Below are 21285 nucleotides of genomic sequence, written 5' to 3'. Positions count from 1 at the left end.
CAGGGTTTTGGGGGAGCAATTGTGTGTCACATGAGCATGTAATTTATTCCTAAATGCTGATGAGTCTGTATTGATCTTTGTATACAGACTTGAGTGATACCTCACAGAGGTATGTTATGTTTAAAAGCAAGTTAGATGTTGTTTTTTTTTTTTTTTTTTTTTTTTTTTTCTTCTTTTTACTCATTTTTTCTTTCATTTGTTTGCATTTATTGCTTTGGCCAGTTAATGGAACTCCAAGCAGTCAATTATCCACCCCAAAATCTACAAAGTCCTCCAGTTCTTCACCAACAAGCCCAGGCAGTTTTCGTGGACTCAAGGTAAGTAGCAGAACCATCAAAAATACTTGATTCCCTTATTAATGGAATGATGTATGACAGTAGCACTGAAGAATAGAAAGAGTTGTAATTCTATAGGGCAGCCTTGCTAGTGTGATTGTTGAGTTAAGGTGGAAAAGAGAGCTAAAGTAAGATTTTTGTATTTTGTCTTAGGCTTGCAGTATGAAACTCAGCTTAAGGAAGGTCAAAGATGGTGACGATGGCTTGAATATGTCAATCATCCTTCAAATTTTCCATTGTTTTGTAGACTGTAGAAATTCCCTGAGTAATTTGTATTTGCTTAGGCTATATAAATGTAGTATCCTCTTCTGGATACCTTATAGCATTGCAGCATTGATCAAAATTTCATCTGAAGCACCCCTCTTCATCCACAGCACACAATTTCACCACTTAATGCAATCTGAAAAGCATGTGAGGTGTTCCTTTGGGAGCATCCTGTTGTCTGGCAGCTTTTTCTCCGTGTTGCACCAAAAGAATTCTCTTCCTCTCCTACTTAAAAAATGGCAACATTTACAGTTCTCAGAGGCTGCTTTGAGCCTTTTTCTTGATAGAATAAAAGGAATGGTCTGGAGCACAGCAGAGCTGCATTGTGCAGCTGTCCTTTCAAGGAGAATTTTCTTATGAAATCATCAATTGCAGCCTTTGTGGAAACGCATTAGATGGTTCTTTCTCTGAGTATTCTGATCGAGTAATAGCTCCCACTGGTGAACACAACAGTTGTGAAGAGGCTGTACATTCTGCAGAAAACTGTTGTCTTAATTAAGGGACTGGCAAAAGGACGTGATTTGAATAGTATTTAGTTTGGGGTTTTGACATGCTAATTGTTGCCACGTCTTTGTCTGTTTTTCAAGGAGTATCACACTGGCTTCTGCCAGGCTTCTGTAATAATTTTGAGAAAAGATTTTGACTTACATGTTAGATTTCAATATATATTTTAGTTGTTTGGTTCATTGAAGCAATTTAGTGTTGATGATCTGTACCATTCTGTAGCTACTCTTTCTCCAAAGCTACATGGATTGGTCTCTCTCTTTTAAAGCATTTTTCAAGAGCAGTAATAGTTCAGACATTGAAAATTATAACTCTGGTCTTAAAATTTGTCTGGATAGCTGTCATATAAAATTTACGCTAAGCTTGTCAGTGCTATATTTAACACATACTCTTTTTTTCTTTCTTCAGTGAAACTACAAGTTTAGAAACTAGATAGTTTGGTTCATTTTTTTTCCTGCACTGTCTAGTCTGCTTTTAGCAGATTAAGGCTCCATTAATAAGCAGATAATTATGTTAGTAACAAGCAATTTTCAGCAAAGCGGACATGTCCCATTTCCCCTTCACTGTCAACCTCACAGAAGTAAGCTGTTGTACACTTTCATTTTGGAATTCCATTGGTGCTGGGTATTAATGGGTTTTTGTGTCAAATAACTCATTCCTCTATGGCCTAAGAAAATGACAAAAACTAATGAATCATCTTAGGCCTGAAGTAGTGGGTACCTCTTGTTTTATCCCATTGGGGTGCATCTTTTCAGTAGGAGGATCCCAGCTGCGCTCCTGAGACTAAAGACAGAGAAAGTTAGCTGGTGAATCTCAGGATAAATTCCAAAAGGATGAAGTGCACCACACAGTTTCTTGCCTAGAATATAAAGTTCTAGAGGTAATATTTTTGTATTACTTAATCAACATAAAACCAGTAACATGGAAAGCATAGCTTTATGCAAAACCAGATTGTTTTAAGAAAACCTTTATTATTTTTGTAGGATTGATTTCGGTCGTTCTATTGAGAAAAATAAGGAAAGCAGAGATCAAGTTTAATTTTTTGAGATGATTGCCTTACTCTATTGTTAAAAAATTCCTTGTTGCTAAGACTGCATCACTGCACAGACAAGTAGTCTGTCTTCCTGTACTTATTTAAAGAAGGTGCCATGACTGCAGTTGAATGAAAAAGTAGATATAAATAAATAGTGTGGCAGACAGTGAAGGAATAAAGTATATTTCTGAGATTTTTGGCTTTGAAAATGCGGTATTATGGCTGTCTTGTTGTTTAGAAAGCATGCATGTTTATTTTTGTAGAGCATGAAACAGGAAGACTTAGAAAAATGTTAAAAATACAATTTTATGTGAGCTTGAGTTAGCAAGAAAAAGGAAGAAATCCCGTAGAGAGCAGGCCACCAGAACAGCTACGCACAAACTGTCCTTTATAAACTATGTTGCTTGGAAAGACAGAGCAAAATGAAATATATGTCTATAGATTAGAAGCTGGCTAAGTTGTTTGAAGATCAGCCTAGATGCGGGTGATAATGCTAGGTATCAAGGCAGTAAACTTATAAAGAATACTGGTTGTTACAGCAATTTTTGTCTCAGTCTCAGGCATCACATCTTACGTCATATTCTCTGCATGCCACTTTTCCTTTAAAGTAAAATCTTTTCAGTCCCCAAGGATTCCTTCTGCTTTACAGCACTTTATCAGAAGTGGTATGCTCAGGCACAGATCTCCTTGCAGGAAATAGTTCTGATGAACAGCCTATCTTTTAAGAGAATGGCTTTTCTTCTGCCTCTTTTTCATTCTCCTGCTAGAGTACTCTTGTGCTATTAATTGTTCAATTCATACAGTATGCCAATGCAACATCCCAGTTTTGCAGAAGTGTTTAAAAAAATTGTACTGGAGTCTGAGGTGACATTGAGGTCCTAGGAATTTATGCTATGTTTGCAGAATAATAAAAACTACAGAATTTCCCCACAACCCCAAATAAATGCCTTTATTCTAGTAAGTGAAAAATATGAATGTTGTCATTTGAGTACAGATGAGTAAAATAAATAAGGGTACTCATTAAAGAAGCCCACACAGTTGTGTGCTACTATGTGTTTTTGTTATTGTTTATTTTTAACCTCGCAATGTTAGCCCATTACTAAGCATTTGACTTTGCAGAGAGTTTGTTTCAAGGTAAGGATTCAGATATAAAAGGTAACAGGTAAGGGCATGAAGTAAATGACTGCTCTGTATGATAAGCTTTTTTGAGCTAATGTGCTGAGCTTTTTATCTTTCTATTAGCTTTTCTGTGGAGATTAAAAATTGTTCATGGATTAAGAAATAAAGATAATACTGCATTAGTTGGCACGGGACAAATGACTGAGGTGTCCTTTTTCTGTTCTGTAGACAGGTGACAGTTGAATGCTTTAGCGCTTTTATTTGGTTCTGTGTGTTTAAAGACCCAGCTTTGTAATGCCATTAGGGGTTACTGAGCATGATTTATACCATAAAAATGATCAGTTACTGGATTAAGTATGAGATTTTGAAAAGTGGTGTTACAATATTGTCATGCTTACTTGCATGCATTTTGTTGTTCCCTCTTGAAAATAAGTACCATGAAGTCTTGTCATCTCTTTTTAAAGAAATAAAATTGTACTAATAAAGAAGTGTTACAGTTAAGGCATTTCTTAGAAACCCAATGCTAAATAGTAGCGTTTGCATTTGTCTCAGTATTATTTTTTTGACTGATTGACCAAATGACCAAAACAAAAGGATATTAAAACCCGATTCAACAAATACCATAAGCACTTGCTTAACTTTAAGCTATTGAGTAGTCCTGTTTACTTGAGACGGTTAATGTACTTGAAGTTAAACATGTGCTTAAGTGATTTGAGAGATTAGTACCTTACCTTCATCAAGGCTTTAATCTTCAGTATTGTACACGTGTCTATCTGTTAGCAATTGCATATTAAGAATATTTACAAGGAATTATCCAACCTAGGCAACAGCGGTTCTCAGAGGAATTCTTTACCTGTTGCTTTTGGTGAAGTTACAATCCACCATCCTTCTCGCTCATAGAGCGGATGAAAAGAGTTGGATAATCTCTGCTGGAAAGGAAACTGATGTTTTGCACTCAGCATTAAGTCCTCTCACCTCTGTCTGGGGTTCACTAAAAGCTTTACATTATGTGACAAAACTCAAAATCTCTTTAGGAGAAAGGGTAAATCTTGGCATGATTCTTCAGTGTTTCCAGAACAAAATGCATGACGTAATAGGTATGTAATACCATGTACGCTCAAATTAATGCTAGCAAAATCACTAAACGTTAATTGGCTTTTTTATTGTTACAAGTATAGCTCCTTGATATAGGTGGGGAACTAGTGATGTTGAGTTTCACTTAAAAATTAAGAAGTTCTTGTATATAGTTTGTCTTAGAGATTTTGTTAGTATTGAGCGTTACAATAAATACCAACAATATCTAGCTAGAAATACTAATTATATGAATATGATTTCATTTGTTTCAAAATATCCTGTTGCCCTTTTTTACCACAGCTTTTCACAGATGAGTTACAGTGAAACGGTGAAAGTGTTCCCAGATTTCAGAGAATGCTTCTACAAATAGTTATTTCACAATTTCACTAAAATATTTGTACTCTACAATTAGATTCATCAGCAATTTTAATTCTTTCATGAAGACAGAAAAAGCTTCTTTGAGAATACCAAGTTTTTCTAAAACTTTTCTCAAGGCTTGAGAGTTGACATTCTCTTTTTAACTGTCAGTTGAAAGACTACCTCAGTAATGCCAGATCAGAACTTGAGAAAAAGTTAACAATATTAGACTTTTGCTCAGTTTGGACAGATAGACTTGGAGGATATTTCAGGACCTTGAAATATTAGTAATAATATTTGTGTATTTCTGACTGGAATTTTCTAAACAGAAGGTTGTGGGTGCGTGTACACATGTACCACACAGATCTGTTGGTTTAGCACATTATGAATGTTCTGGGGGACAAAGGCATTAGTCCCCCAGACATTTAGTGTATATCAGACATAGCATGAGGCTGTTGAACAACCATAAGAGGTTTGACTGAGGTCAAGGAAGCACTTGCATATACACATACAGGACTTTCGTAGACTTAGCAATATCATGGCAAAAAGTCCTCCGTTTCTATCCAGACAAGCAAAATAGACCTTTAGGTGGAAAGCTGTAACATTACAGAAAAACATGCTCTAGAAGGCACCATTCAATATAGTTGCAAGAAGCTGCCCATTCAATATGTAAAAATGCCCCAAACATTTCCACAAATACCTGTCACGGACAATTACTCTACCACTGAGTGTAAAGGTTTGTCAAATAAGGTACCATTCTACTTCAAGAGAATATGGGTTTATCCCATGTGTACTCTTTCTCAGACTCTTGTGAGATAAAAAAAATAAAATCCCACCAGATGTATGGTTATATGGGTTTACTTTCTTATCTCCCTCTACCTTTCCATTTTAAATACAAACACTAGATTTACATTTTTTCTGATGTATGGAACTGTTTTGACTCAAAAAACTTATTAAAAGTCATCTGTACTGGACCAGTAGATGCAGCTTAATTATAATGAAGACTGACAAGCTGCTGTTTTTTTCACTCCTAAATCATAGACTCAAATTCCAAAACAGATCTTAAGGGACCCCGGCCAGTCCTTCTTTGCTACTTATCCATCACTTTACATTTGCATACTCATTTCAGTTCATGCTCTTGGACTCTGTGGTGGTTTAAAGGCTTTTATAGGTTTTGTTTGATCTTTTTTTGTTCTTTTGATTTCTTATCATTAACTTAAAAGTAGAGAACCTGATATAATATCTGGCAGGATGCAGCTGTCTGGCACCAATAGACACAGAATACTTCATATGTCTAAAAAAAAAAAAAAAAATCCTACATTGCTTTAATTAGTATTTATCTGTTACATATTAGAAATAGGTGTTCTACTGTGAATGGAGTAATAATGTTGTTTAGGGGGTCATTAAACAGGAGAATTCTGTGGACAGGATTGAATATTAGTCATACAGAATTTAGACTTTCTCTGTAGAAAAAATTTTTTGTTGTTGTTTTTTAACCATGTTAGCATTCAAACTTCTTAAAGTATAAATTATATTTTAAGTCAAATTATATATCTGGACAGCATGCTAGAAATTTTTTCTATAAAATAATTTCATTCCTTTAAATAGGTTTAAAGACAGTTTTGCCTACTTGGATACCAGAACTAGTTTGAATAATACAGAATTTTTAACAGATTGGATATTAGCAGAAATGAAAGGGAGAATGCTAAATGCCAGTTGGTTAATTAACATCAAGGCACAGTAGCCATGTTAGGTACTAGAGTAGGTGTATTATATTCATGGATATGACAAAAATAGTGTGAGTGTTTCTGAGAAAACCGTGTGTCATATTGGTAAACCTGGTGACATGAGCCATAGTCAGTCTATATAAAATAGTGTAGAGTATAAAGAAATATATTGAACATTTTTGTGAATCTGAAAAAAATGTTTCCACAGAAAAGTCATCTCAGTGTATTTCTTTGTGGAAAAACAAAACATAAAAATACAATAGGGCAGGTTTGCTTGCAACCTTTTATAGCATACTTAATTACTCTGTAAATTGATTTGCAACTAGTTTTGGAAACAGTGTTCACTGAGACATTATCAGTGTCTGTAGCAATTGTATTGCATTGTGCGTTTGGTTCTGGCTGTACTGTTGAAACAAATTACTTGTGGGGAGACGATCTGAGGGAAGTAAAGGCAATAACTGATATGTCTTGTATTGCATAATGCATAATTAATAATAAACACCACACGAGCGACTATCAGCATTAGGTGTACATGGCCAGTAGCATCCCCATTCAGAGGTGACTGGCTTATTTTGAAAAGATGTTGCTGCTCTGAATTCCTGCGTGAGCTTTTGTAAACAAGAAGTCAAATTCTGCCTCAGGTCTGAGTTTTCTAGGATTTGCATATGAGTGAGAGGGTAGATTTAAGTCCTGTGCACTCTGAATTTATCATGTGTAAGGGAAGCAGTATTGAAAGAGAGCAGTAGTGTTGTGTGGACGGGAAGAGAGGAGAAGGAATTGTTTCCAAGTCTAATCTGCAGTGGGATCATCGATTTCATCCATATTCACTAGTATAGTATCAAAGCAGCGTGTATCCTCTTCTCATCTCCTTGCTAGTTTGGGGATGACTAGTGAACCAGTCAAGTGGGATACCAACAGTGGAAGATACTCCAAATACGACATGTCTGGCTACTTAAATGATTAGAAATTACTTTCTTAATAATATGTACTTAATTATGTGTCACTTGTTACCGGTTCTGACCTCTTCCCAACCTTTTCTAGCTAATCAAGCACCTCACAGACATCTTGAGAATTTATTTCTACTGTGCTGTGTCACTGTGCTATGTCACTGGTATGGTTTTGCTGATGAGAAACTGAGACCCTCAGACCCAAAGCTTCCAAATTACATATATTGTGGGTTTGCTCTTATCTCTAGAGCCATGAGGTAAATTATTGGCAGAGCTAAAGTTAAACCTTCTGTTTCAGGTTCTGATCCAGCACCTCTGCCACAACAGTAGCAATAAATTTTTTCCTTTTCCTATCTGTCTTAACTTTTTGCCTGCTCCTATTTGCTTCCTTCTTCTAAACACTGTGGCCAGAAGGAATGTGCCCAGTCACATTCTAACCTGATTACAAGGATGAAGGAAGTTGGAAATGTGGGCTAGGTATTCGCTTGTATTGTCACTCACTCAAAACCCAGAATAGTCATAAGCAAAAGTATTAGTAATCTAATGCTTTGCAGTGATCTCTTCCATTTTCCCTGCTTCATGCTTGAAAAAGATGTGACTGACAGGTTGAGAAACTGACTCATAAATGTGCATCACTGTCTTTTAACCCAGTTGTCCTTGCTCCTGGTCCTTTTTGAACAAATAGATTGTTTACAAGTACAGCTACATAAACATAGCCTGGTTTATGTTTTTAGCAATGAGCAGTAGTAGTAGTAGTAGCTGCCTGGTTGCTGTTTGTTCCTACTTCTTTGCCAAAGATGCAAACAATGCTGGTAAACAGCATTGTTTTAGAGGTTCTGCAACATTACATTGTACAGCTTCTAGTTACTGTACCTTTAGCTGATCTGGCAGCTCAGCTGCCACTAGAAACTTAAGCATTCATTAGCATTTCATGAGCCTTTAGACAATATCCCTATCTGTCAATTCATTTCTTTCATTGACAATAGTGTTAATGATTTAAAATATTCTGCAGTGTAACCAGACAATGTCAGCTAAAATGGGAAATGCTGCATTTGCATTCCCGGTATCATGCAAAGCCATTTCCACAGACACTGAGCTTAAGGCAGAGAAGCATTTTAATCCTTGATGTGGTGAGCAGGGAGAACTATTATAATAGCCCATGAAGAAAACAAGGTATTGGAACTTAACAGAACAGCAAGAAATGCTACATAGAGAAGTACATTTATAGTGTAAAATATATTTAATAAAATTTATTAAATTACTAAACTACACTTAACTGTAATGGGAGAGCTTATAAAAACAGTGGTGCATAGAATAGATCCAGTATGTTTTAGTGTTCATTGCATTGATTCATATGCCTCCACTCCTTTTAAAAATAAAAAGCGATTGTTGTGTATATCCCTTGGCAGTATGACAGGACAACTTTGAGTAGAATTGCGAAGATTCAGATTGAGCACCAGTTAAGTTCTTAGTGCAGCAAAAGCAATTTTCTTCGGACTTCATCCTTCAAAATCAGTTAAATACATGTTTTTTTACACAGACACCTAACGTGAAGTTCTTGTAGATCCTTGAGTCTTTAAATCCATAATAACCTAAAGTACAAACTGCTAAATTATCAGGCAAATCTGACTATCGTACATGTTCTAGGACACCAATACCAAAATTCTGTACTTTAAATGGCCATGCAAGCATTCTACACCAACTTCCTAGTGTGCTTCAGTGCTAATCTGAAGAGGGCATGGACATGACACTGCCATCTGTGATGTAGATGTGGTAGAATACAGCACGAGACTGCGTGCTTGTGGCACTGGCCACTCAGTGGTTGGCTGGAGATGGCTGCTTCTGGGTTTGAATCTATGGCTTATATGAAAATGTATTTTAACCAGCATGCAGTGTATTGTAATGATCTTGTTCCACAGAATGAGGAGGGATATATTTGTGCAGTGGGAGGAAATTTTCTTTGCTGTTTATAGGCTTGCTGAAATGTGTTCGACTATTTACGTAAACAGGAATATCAAGGTTGCATCTCAAGTTGGTGAAAGTGTCACCAATATATTATATTGAAGATGAACTGTGAGAAAGCAAGAGTAAAAATAAGATGGAAGTGGAAAAGTAAACTGACTCTGTATAGGTGTTTTTAGGGTTTTTGTAAATTTGTAAATTTGCTGGTTTTTTTCTCTAAATTTCTCTGTCTCCTTGCAATTACTTTACCATGAAAAATAACAAGATCTTAACTTTCATAGATCCCTCCACATGGTGGATCTTCTTCCAATGTGAATGGTATACCTGAATCACTCCGTTGCCAGAGTCCTGAAGGTAAGACACCAATGATTACTTCCCTTGCAAATTTTTTTCTCTAAGTAACAGTTGGTTCAGCAATGTCAGGTGGTTTCCAGTGTCTTCAAATCACTTTTTGTTCTGAGATACCTGATACCCTATTATCAGCCAATCAGAAAAATTGTTAATTGCATTTACTACATCAAGGCTATAAAGCTAGAAAATAAATTTTATTCTTTTTTGTCAAATAGTAGTATATTACCGGATCCTCCTTTTCAGAATTTGAATGATTTTGAATGTGACTTGGGCATCACCAGAAGTGTGTTGCGGCTGGTTTGAGAGTGAGGTTCTCTTCATAACTGCATGTGGTGCTTCAGGTAGAATCACTAGGCCTGTCAGCTGACCCTAGCTAAACTTAACCTTTAGTTCCTTAGCTCTTTAAATCAATGTTACTTTTTAAAAATTTTATTGTAAAGACTTTTTTAATTTAAAAATACTAAAATAAGCAGCTATCAAACTTGCATTTTGGATGTTTCAGCAACAACTAAGTGAAACTGAAGAAGTTCAACAGATAAAACAAAACTTTTGGTGCTTTCTAAAAATGATCAAAGACTTGGTGTCTCTGAATAACTATTTAATTCCCCTTATTGCTGATTTTTTTTTTTTTTTGTTGGCATCATCTTTCATGGAATAAACAATGTAGGATGTAGGAATCACATTTCCTATTTGTTAATGGAGGTCTTATTGCCACATTAAAAGAAACAAACAAAAGTGTAGCAGATGATTTCATCATGGCAATGGTAGAGCCTGGTTTATTCTAAAAAAAAAAAAAAAAAAAAAGGAAAAAATAATTGGACTAGATTATGCTCTTTATTAAATAAAGAAAAAGTTGTTTTTACTTGCCATTTTGTTTATGTGCTTTGTAGATGAATCTTATTTGCATTTTTGCTTTCAGTATGCAAAAATATCAAAAAGATACTTCAAAAAAAGTATTTTGTGTTCAGAAAATATTCTGTGTTCCTTACTTTTAAAGTATATCCACACACAAAGTAATATTTGATTTGTGTTCAAAGGTCAGATAACTCTGATTAGCCTTATCTTGTTCATTGTTATGTTCATTGTTATGTCTTATAAGATAAAAACAAGAGAATAAGCTGTGAGGAAAACAGCTTACTTTTCACTTCTGTTTTGTGTTTATGAATTCTTGTTCTGTATCTGCCTATAGGGGATACATTACATCCTGCTGACACCTCTCTTCCTTCATTACTGACCTTGCTTTTTTGCAGGTGTGAATGGAAACAAGTGCTCAGTGTCATCCACCATTCTAGAGAAGTATAAAGTTGGAAAGGTGATCGGTGATGGCAATTTTGCTGTTGTGAAGGAGTGCATAGAACGGTGAGTAAGGAAAATGTTCAGTAATGCCGTTTATTTTACTGGATAAAGCTATGTGTTACCATAATTGCATGGAAAATGTGATGAGTTAAATACAAAGAGCAGTTGCAAAGATATGCCTATGCTTCAGGAGAGCTAGCACAACACACAGAGCTCTCACACATAGCACAACACACAGAGCTCTCTGTGTATTATTCCAGCAAAGGAATATGAGAGCAGCAGTGGAACATGGCTTTTTAATCCCCCAAATTAAGGAGGTATTACCTTCTAATGGAAGCTCTTAAGGAAAACCCTACAGATCTTCAAGAAACTCCCTCACACCACAGGTAAGGAGGGCTGTTGTGGCTGGCAGGAAATTTTATGTGGAATCTAAGCAGTCTTCCAGAGCACCTCAGCTCTGCCTCAGCAGTTCTGCTGCTGTGAGATCCTACTGCCTGCTGCCTAAATCATTTTTCACAGCTTTAGCTAATACTGTGAGCAAAGTATTTTTAAAGGCATACAGTCGGTGGCAGTTAGCCTGTGCTATTGACTCCCTTTTGCTTGCTTGTTCAGTGAGGTAGTGCAGTGAGGAGGAGCCAGGGACTGAAATCAGTCTTTCAGTATTCCAGACTGAAATATTCTTGTGCATGAGATCTCTTGGGGTAGGCAGGATACCTTTACAGACCTGTGCTGTGTTACTGCTCTTCCCCTGCAAGCTTTGTGTCACACTTTGCTGCTGGTGTAAACATAGCAGATGATGTGACTGTCACTTTCTCAGTTTATGTTTTAGAACCACCTTCTGCTATCTTCATCACTCCGAGAGTTATGTCAGCTTCTTAAATATTATGAGGAATCTCCAACTTGACTACAACTACCAGGCAAATTCAGCAAATGTCTGTAAAAAACAGAGAAGTTACAGGAACAGTTTCTATTATTTGATCTCTGTCTGATGGTTTTCTTTAAAAGAACCATAATTATGAATGGAAACAACTCATTCCAGTCTAGCAGATGATAGTTTCATATACAGATACTCTTTCCGAGTCATCCAAATGAGCCAAAAGGGTTAGGCAGTAAGTCTGAACATGCTGAACATAGGTGTATGGGTCTTACAATCCCTAACATTATGCATCCATTACTGTTTTTCCTCAAGAGAAAAGTTTCTTGATATTGTATTTGATTTATTTCTCTCCATTACTGAGGATAATATTGGCAGATGATATGCAACACAAATCTAACACTTTCTTCTGGTTTATAGCAACAAATGATCATTATTTTTAATACTTTTTAAAGAAGGTGATATACTAGCATCCAAGGTTTATATACTAAACCTTGTAGCAGTTTCTAGAGATACTAGCTGATAGTAGCAGTTAGTAGCAGTTTCTAGAGATACTAGCTGATTACAGTACTGATAAAGAAAAAAAAAGTGACTAACAGTGATCTGAGTATGCTACAGGTACTGTTCCAAACAAGTTCCTACTGCACGTGCAGGTTTAAGATAATGCTTCTCATCAGTGTTAACATCTAGATTCCATGGTCTTAATGTTTCTTTTTTTGGAATGGTTTCTACCAAGAAACTGTGGTTCCTGACAAGTGGTACCACATCAAAGTAGAATCATTTCCCTAGTGCATTAAGAACTGCAGGTCTGTTGCAAAAATTGTGAGAAGGCAGTATAGCCAGCTGTGTTGAAAATGGATTTCTGTCCATTGTGTCTTGCAAGATGCTACACATAAGAGGCTTGAGAGAAACTAAGTGAATGATACTTCACAGTGTCTTCCCACACACTGTAAGGCTGGCCACAAATCCTTTGTTATCCACAGAGTGAACAACATTCATAAAAGATATCAGGTTAAATGCATAAGATAACATAAGCTAATATTTTTAGGAATAAGTGCTGTGCATTTTGGAAATCGCATAAGTTCCACTGAAAATGGGACATGGGCTGCTAAGTCACTTAGGTTTCTAAATGTCATCCGTGCTTTTTGGAATGAGAAGACTGGAGTAGAAACACAACCTTCCAATTATTTAAAAACATAAAAAGTAAAATTTAAACTTAAAGACCTAGTTTTGTATATGATCCCACCTTTGTATTTAGCAAAGCATTATTAAATTAATCTTATATGAAACAAATATACTGCAATTGTTGCTAACAATAATGAGAGGAAATGCCAACTATAGTTTATCGTTTTTAATTCTTTTTAATCACTATATTTAATTTCTCATAGTGCTGTGCTTGGAAGCCTCAGTTGTAAAGCCAGGATCTTATTATATCAGCTGTTCTACAAAAAGAATTAAATGGTCTTTTTTGCAAAGGGTGCCTATATGTCTATATATGAAGACATGAGTCAACAGATGGATACTGACAGCTAAATAGGAGAATGCCAGAAACCTGTCAGACAATACTGGTCAATATGATAGGCAGTGATATCAGCAGACAAATTGTGTCGCTGATATCCTTTTTTTTCTTAGGTGTTATCATAAAGGACATTTGCAGAAGGGATTTGAAATTGGTTAATGAATTGGCTTTGTGAATGTTAACTCCTCTTTCTACACAGTGTAAATGCTGAAGGTTTCCTAAGTGGGTTTTGCCGATCAGTTGTTTGCAGACTTTCAGATAATGCACTTAATTTAGTCTAACATAAATTGTGGTTTTGAATTATACACTGTATTCATAGTAGATTTTACATCAGGTCTATAAGAGGATAGCATTTCACAGATACCACTTAGATAGCACTTCTATCTAAATACTGGATCAGGTTGTAACTATGACAACCTAGCAGATACAGCTGCACTGTGAGAGCAGAAATTCTGTACTGCATCTTTTCAATAATGGATAATTAACTCTGTTCCTTTTTTGTGAAGTAGTCATTTTGATTAGCTGTATCTAATGCAAAAAAGTAGAGTGAGAATTAAACTGTAAGCTTTTAAAAGTACCTGATTTTTCCTTTTGTTATTGCCTCCATTATTTATTTATTTACCATACAGGTTAGTGCTGTTCTGAGGGACATTGGAGTCTCTTGGTACTAATACAAAACAATATTGTAGCAATAGGACATTTTCATTTCATTTTATGAATTATATTTTATATATCATCTTTTTTTTTTTTTTTTTTTAAAAAAGTCATTCACTTCTGCTTCTTTCTCATTTTTCCCCTTCTGATGAAATGTAGAACATTTCTGTTGCTTAAAGGGGCAAAAAGCAAAATAGAGCTCCTTCTTTCTGGGAGAGTATTTACTGAAAATAGTCATCCTTTTTACTTTGTATATAACCACCACCTCAAATGTCCTGTCACTTTAGATACTTGCTATAGAGTTCCATAGAATGATGAATAAAAATAGAGAACGAATTAAATACAAAAGGACAAAATTAGCACCCAATAAATCCAGCAGGATTTTAGACTAGTCTGTAATAAACATAAGGCCTTAGCTCTACTGAATCCTATTGAATTTTTCCAGTAGGGTATCAGTTTTTCTTCTGCTCACTTACACATAAACATGCATGATTTTATCTTTAAAGCCTAGCAGTTGAATAAAGCTAAGTGGAAGGCTTAAGACAAATTTTGCATGTTGCATTAAAGAAGTGAGAGAGAGAGTTGTGCTAGGTCACAGAAGAATGAATTGCAGCTGGAGCCTGGGATTAATACACAAAGTGAGCCAGGTTGTGGTAGTCAGGGAAACAGCAGGCACAAATGTTGCTGAGAAATGAAAAACAAAATCAAGTCCACTCGGTGAATTTTCTGTCAGCAATCTCCATGGGTCAAGGCATTAAAATCTATAATATATATATATTCTTATATTGAGATAATACCAAGTAATGTTGACTGGTTTCTGATTAACTGTTCTCATATTTTTCTTGCTAGATCTACAGGAAAGGAGTTTGCGCTGAAGATCATCGACAAGGCTAAATGCTGTGGAAAGGTACCGTACAACAATTTACATGCATAAGAATAATAGCAGAAACAGCACAGGCAGCTGCTCATTAGTCATAAATGGTGGGTGTGTTTGGGTTTTCTGACTGTCTGTTTGATAGGGTGATGATATTCCATCCAAGAAGCAAAGTAGTGAGTGTTAGTCTGCTAGATTATAGAGTAAAAAAAAAAAAAAAAAAAAAAAAAAAAAAGCAAACCACCAAATTGTCCTCATAGTTATTAAACTAACAGAGAAAATACCAATATTTGTCCAAAGTGAAATCAGAAAATAAATTGATGAAATATAGCTTGATGATTTTGATCTGTAAAACATGAGAGGAAATTTGCTGCTATATCTGTATTTATATATTTCCCTTCCCTCTCTGTCTCTTACTTTTATCTTTTTACAGCTAAACATACTCCTTTTATATACAGTATATATATTTGGAAAGAATTTTTCTCAACCATTTCTTTCTGTTTATTAGTTTCACATCCTTTAGAACAAAGAACTCTTAACAAGAGAACTATGTATTAATGAATCTTTAAGACATTAAAAAAAGACAAAAGTTGTCTCTGCAACAGAAGAGCATGTTACATAATGGAAGTAGGTATCCTAGAGTTTCACGTACCTCCTCACAAGCACAGGGATTTTTAAAACAAGGAAAAAATCAACAACAGGTAAAACACAATCAAGTATGTAGACTATGTGTTGGAACAAATAACAGAAACATAAAATACTTTTGTTTTAACTGCTTTGCCTGTGAACGATATACCTTAAAGTGCTCAAGAGCACTTTGTTTTTTACTCAAATGGATAGTTTAGCATTAGCCAAAATAAAACTTGGGGCACAGTATTAATTAACAATCAAGTTCTGGATTAAAGACTCTGAGAGCAGGACATGAATTCAATTCTCCTAAGGTTTCTAAAAAGACAGTCTTTTTTGATGCAAATACTTTATTTTGTAGGTAAATGACCACACTGAAATGATTCTGGAGTTAACTTTGCAACCAAGTCAGACTTTTAATTCAATGGTACCCTTTTTGTCAATTACATAGAGTGTTTACAGTACAATTCAGAGACACAGATGCTAGAAGTGACCTTTTAGGATGATGTTTTAAGTCTGTGTGATGTTCTTTGTATGGTAAGGAGCTGCACATTACTGTATACTGACTGTATACTAGCATTACTTGCTGTGATGACTTGCTCTGGACCTCTGCTCAGAGGTGCTGTAACAAAAATGGTCTAAAATCTGTGCAGATTTTAAGCTGTGTATTAGGTAGTAGTAGATGAATGTTCCTACCTCCCCCCCCCCACCCCATCACTTTTTCTCATATTCTCTAAGTTTATTTAAGGGAGAATTTAGAAAGGAATCTTTAAAATGTATAACCACAAGAAAAACAGTGCTAGAATTGCCTTTCTGAGGTTTACATGTTGGCGTTTCTTCGGCTGTTGGAAGGATGAGCTAGTGTGGTTTACTGCGAAAGAAAACTTCTGGGTGATTTTTACTGCTTGCAGTTTCAGATGTTTCTATTACTTGTCTGAGTCAGCCTCTCACATACCATAAATTGGAATGGTCCAGAGACAGACATGCAGTAGATTTTAGACGTTTTTTCTAGTTAGCATTCTTGCCACTTTAAAACAAACAAAAAGGAACAAAAGAAGAATAACCTATGGATGTATATACCTGTCTGTTTTGAAAGGACCAGTATCTGTATAGCTGCTTACGGGTGTGTGTGTGTAAACAGAGGACTGTGATTAAGAAGATGTTGATAGCTGTTAGGGCAGTGCCAGAACTGTCGAGAAAGAATTTCAACAAATAAAATACTTAAATTTTGCTACAACTTCGTCCTTCCTCACCCTCTCTCACATGCCAAGATAAGCCCTATCTTAAAAACAACAATCTGAACCAAATATGCATGACTTGTAAGCTGGTCACTGCTCTCTAGCAATTTATGTTAGATGTCTTAAAATTTGAATCCAGTTGACTACAAGCAGACTAGATGTTAATTATACATTAATTTATCTGTAAATAAAGCATATGAATGTATACTAAAATCTATACTGTACTATCCAGGAGAATGTTATAATAAGCTTTAGTGTTATTTTTATAAATTACAAAATTTGACAAAACCATTGGTGTGGTTGAAAATAAGTAACTATACGCTAGTGAGCATGTTGAAGACAGGCATCAAAACAGTAGCTCAGCAACATTTTGGAGTCTTTTAAATGAACATTACTAGTAGTGATTTTAAATAAAGATCACTTATGCTTTGGTTTTTATTTAAAACAATTAACAATTGAGTCAAGTTAAATGAAGAAGGTGTAGGTGAAGCATAGTGTCTCAGTCAGAATTAATGGATATAATAAATTGAGTATGTTACCTGTTCCTTAGGTAGGAAAATCTATAATAAGATTCTAGGTTTTGTTTGGACTATTAACACTAGTTTTGAATTTACAGGCTTTCATCCATAAGGCTTAGTATGCTGTGGCTGTTCACTTTTGTCTGATGATGAAATTCAGCATTGTGTTTAACAAAATTGCTTCATGTTTGTTTATGTTTTGTTTTGTGTTTTTCTCCAGAGCACGTTTGCTTGGAGCAGACATATGTTTGTTCAGAATGACAATTGATGCTCTTTCAAATTGAATTTCAAAGGTGTGACTGTTGAACCCATATATGCCGCACCATACTCACCAAATGAGATGCACACATGGCATGTGGTTTCTGAGTTACATAGCCACATAAAGCTTTGGCAAGACCACTATAAATAACCCTGGAAATAGAAGTTAAAGTAGCATAAGATCTTTAATCACTGCTTATGCACAGTGGATCACATCTACTTCTCGTGCTCTGCTCACAAATGCATGAATTGCATGCTACTAATCAGTGCGTTAAACATGAATAAGTTCAAACTTGGTGAGATGATTTGATATCTGCCAAAGTAAAGGAAATTTCTGTTTTAAGCAGGCATTGTTACTTAAAGGGAACCCTAAATGCAGTATCTGTATTTCAATGTTTATAACAAAAAATGCAAATCGTTCTTCCATTGAAAGGAGCATGTAGATTTCTTCAATCTCCAGTGTTAACCAAGTGCTAAGATGTATTGGAGAACAAAACATTCTGAAACTAGTTGTTCTTGAAACTCATTACTTTCTCAGAAGTATAAGGAAGGGGAAATTAAACTCAATCTGTGTGCTGTTAAGCTGTTGGAGCCACACTGACTTAACTGAGCAGGTACCTATTTTGCAGATTGTAAATCTGAACATACATATAAAATGAACTGAAATCTATAACCAAACCAGTTATCATATTTTTCACATATATAATCCATGTCCTTTTTATAGTGCCAGTCCTTGAAATTAAATCCTAGGTAATCTGTCCTTGAGTAACCTACGCTAAATGAGAGGTGAGAGCTGGAGTGGATCAAGAACATGTTAACTATTGCTTGGGGTGGCAGGCTACAATGATCCAGGTTCACTGAGGTTCTGAGCCTCTTAATACACACATGAGGACTACAACCTGCACTTCCCAAACTGCTGTCATGTTCCGGGGTCTTTTTTTGGTGATAATCCATGGGTTATATGTTTGAAATATGGTATTTTAAATTAACTGATGATGTACAGTTGGGCTAAAATACAAATTAAAATCCAGCAGCAGAGAGTTATCTCTTTACTACATAAATGAAATATCAAAATGAGTGCTCACTGAAGAGCTTATCAAAGGAAAAGGAAATTGGGCATGTTGTGTCTATTCATATAAACCTCTCTACTCTTTTACTGACCAGGAACATCTGATTGAAAATGAAGTATCTATTCTGCGTCAAGTGAAGCATCCAAATATCATTATGCTGATAGAAGAAATGGACACCCCAACAGAACTCTATCTGGTAATGGAGTTGGTCAAGGTAAGATTAAGGGTTTAAAAAAATGAAAACAATTCACTGTGCTAGTCAAGGATGTAATGTCTAGGAGAAACATATCTACAAGATATAATCAGATAAAATTTTAGTGGCAACCTCCATTTTTAATCATGCAAATATTCTTGTCAGTTACATTCACGGGATTTACGTCTCTTCAGTTTTAATTAGACTATTTGCACGCAAGTTTGAGGTAATTTTGCAAAGTATATGCACAACTTAGAGAGAAGCGGGTAGTGTTTTTTTATAGCATGTTTAGAATATGCAGCAGCTAACTGTGGTGCGTGTATCCCAAAGGAACATTTGCGTTTAATTCACTAATATCTTTTTTAATCATTTGCTTTAAAGGAACAAATTCTCTTTAATTAGTTTTTCTTAGTCAACTGTAGATACAACAAATAATCTAAACTCAAATGTTTATGTTCCATTAAAATTAAACCTTAAAAAATTGCACCTCTTTTGCTTGTATCAAACATTCACTCACCTTATGTCCAGTTGGCCAAAAACTTGATGGTGGTATTGTGCTTGTACAGAGAAAAAAAAACCTTCAAACTCCATTCTGCTGTCACTTTGTAAACCAAATATGTAAGTTGCATCGAGTTTTATTTCTGCACTCTCTCTTATCTGTGCTGTATACATACAGACCAGCACTGCCCATAGGGTTGATCAGCAGGTCAGATACTAATTAGTACAACTCATCACTTTTTATTTCTGTCTGAAACATTGTTAGATTCAGGAGTCCCTACTAGAATGGCTGCCAGCTTGGGAAACTCTGAAGAAAGTCTGTAATTGTTGAATTCATAATTTTTGTAACATCCAATTTCTCTCCCTTTCTAGATGTTATTTTTATGTAATTGAGGCATCTCCGTTTTTAAAAGTTTTTTATTTTTAATATTTTAATAGTTTACCATCTTGGTGCGTAGTTCCTGAATTTCTGCTGCTTTTCCACGTGTACTGAAATGCTTGGAATGCCACCCACAGTTGCTCAGATAAATCACTCCTACAGATGTATCCAGGGTAACCATCACAGAAACACCCACGTAAAATTCATGGCAATGACTGGAAATGCTGCATCAGTAACTCATTTACGTGTTGTTGTATATTCCAAGAGAAATAGGGTATCCTAGTCAGAGACTGCATAACTGGCCTACTCTGAAATCACCTGGAAGTTCTGCAGTTCAAAGGCATCCTGTTTAGCTATATTTATTTGACATTTTCACAATATATCCAATATTTTCAATTTGTAGTTCATTACAGTTGCTACATTTTTGTTTTATGTTAGGTATGTTGTTGTTTTTTTTTTTTAACTATTGGATTTACATTAGGCTTTATGCAAAATCAGAGCTGTTTTTTGCTATATGAAAGTAGTATTACACTGGTAAGATGAAAATGGAAAGTGTAGGCATGTATGTAATATAAACAAGTAATCAGAAGTAGAAAGATCAATAGAATGAAATCAAGACCAAAAAACGGCTGTGCTTTGTAGATGACCCAAGTCACGGTATAGTATTTTGGTGACAAAATCATCTTTCCCCAAATCATTTATTTTTTAAAGTATTTAACAGGCCTCCAAGCGTGTCTTTTGTACAAGAAGATTTTACATGGTGTTTTATAAGGTATCTTCAACATCTTAATTATTTTTCCTGAAGTGATCTGTTATCTTTCCATGGCTTTAGGGAGGAGACCTATTTGATGCTATCACTTCTTCTACAAAATACACAGAGCGAGATGGGAGCGCAATGGTCTACAATCTAGCCAGTGCACTCAAATACCTTCATGGTCTCAACATTGTGCACAGAGACATCAAGCCAGAAAATCTCCTGGTATGTCCCATTTATTTTCTAATATTATGTCTTTGTTCTCATTAATGCAAATGCTTGTACATAAATGTCAAAGAGCTGAGTAGAGAACGTGAGGAATATTAATTTAGAATAAGTATGTATAAAATAAATCTTCTGCCATGAGATAGCAATCACCATAACCCAAATGAGCTGTGCTCAAACATGTCCTTAGACCTATCTTTATTTACATTTCGATTGGCTGCCATTTGGATAAGTGGGAATATTGTCTCACAGAACAATGAATTTTAAAGCTGTGTTGATGAATTATTTATTACATTTTGCAAGTGGGAGAGAAGGTGGGCTGAGTGCCATTTCTTTGAGTGATCATATGGTTTTCTCAAGCAAATTTTTTTCTTCTTCTTTCCCTGTCATAGCAGGAACATCTTTCTGATGACTTACCAGTATTCTAGCCCTGAACCAACTCTGTACATACAAACATTTATTTTGTGATAGGTCACTGACTACATTTTATTCTCAGCAGAGAAATAAGATGAGTCTGTTGACAAGAATTACCATGAAATCTGCTTTGGGAACTGCTTAGGATACAGTGCACGGAATGGGAACAGGGTGCTGCCTTGCTTATATAGAGGTGATAATCAGGTATTACATATTGGGTA

The 21285-nt window shown here is 35.5% G+C and overlaps 1 protein-coding gene across 4 annotated transcripts in view; it reads left to right on the top strand.

Annotated features, from left to right (window-relative positions):
- The window catches only part of DCLK2 (doublecortin like kinase 2), an 86119-nt gene that overhangs the window by 48525 nt on the left and 16309 nt on the right, over nt 1–21285 (top strand). For all 4 annotated transcript variants that reach the window (XR_005265228.2, XR_005265227.2, XM_038178020.2 and 1 more), the window contains 6 exons: nt 223–317; nt 9604–9676; nt 10924–11032; nt 14866–14923; nt 18696–18815; nt 20504–20650. Coding sequence is in view for 2 of the 4 variants with exons in the window: in XM_038178020.2 (XP_038033948.1) it covers nt 223–317; nt 9604–9676; nt 10924–11032; nt 14866–14923; nt 18696–18815; nt 20504–20650 (602 nt within the window). In the remaining 2 variants the exon portion in view is untranslated. The remainder of the gene's footprint in view (nt 1–222; nt 318–9603; nt 9677–10923; nt 11033–14865; nt 14924–18695; nt 18816–20503; nt 20651–21285) is intronic.

Source organism: Anas platyrhynchos, chromosome 4, assembly GCF_047663525.1.
Source record: "Anas platyrhynchos isolate ZD024472 breed Pekin duck chromosome 4, IASCAAS_PekinDuck_T2T, whole genome shotgun sequence".
Classification (NCBI taxonomy): domain Eukaryota; kingdom Metazoa; phylum Chordata; class Aves; order Anseriformes; family Anatidae; genus Anas; species Anas platyrhynchos.
Note: the sequence above shows the minus strand (reverse complement) of the source record. Positions and strands in the feature narration are given on the sequence as shown.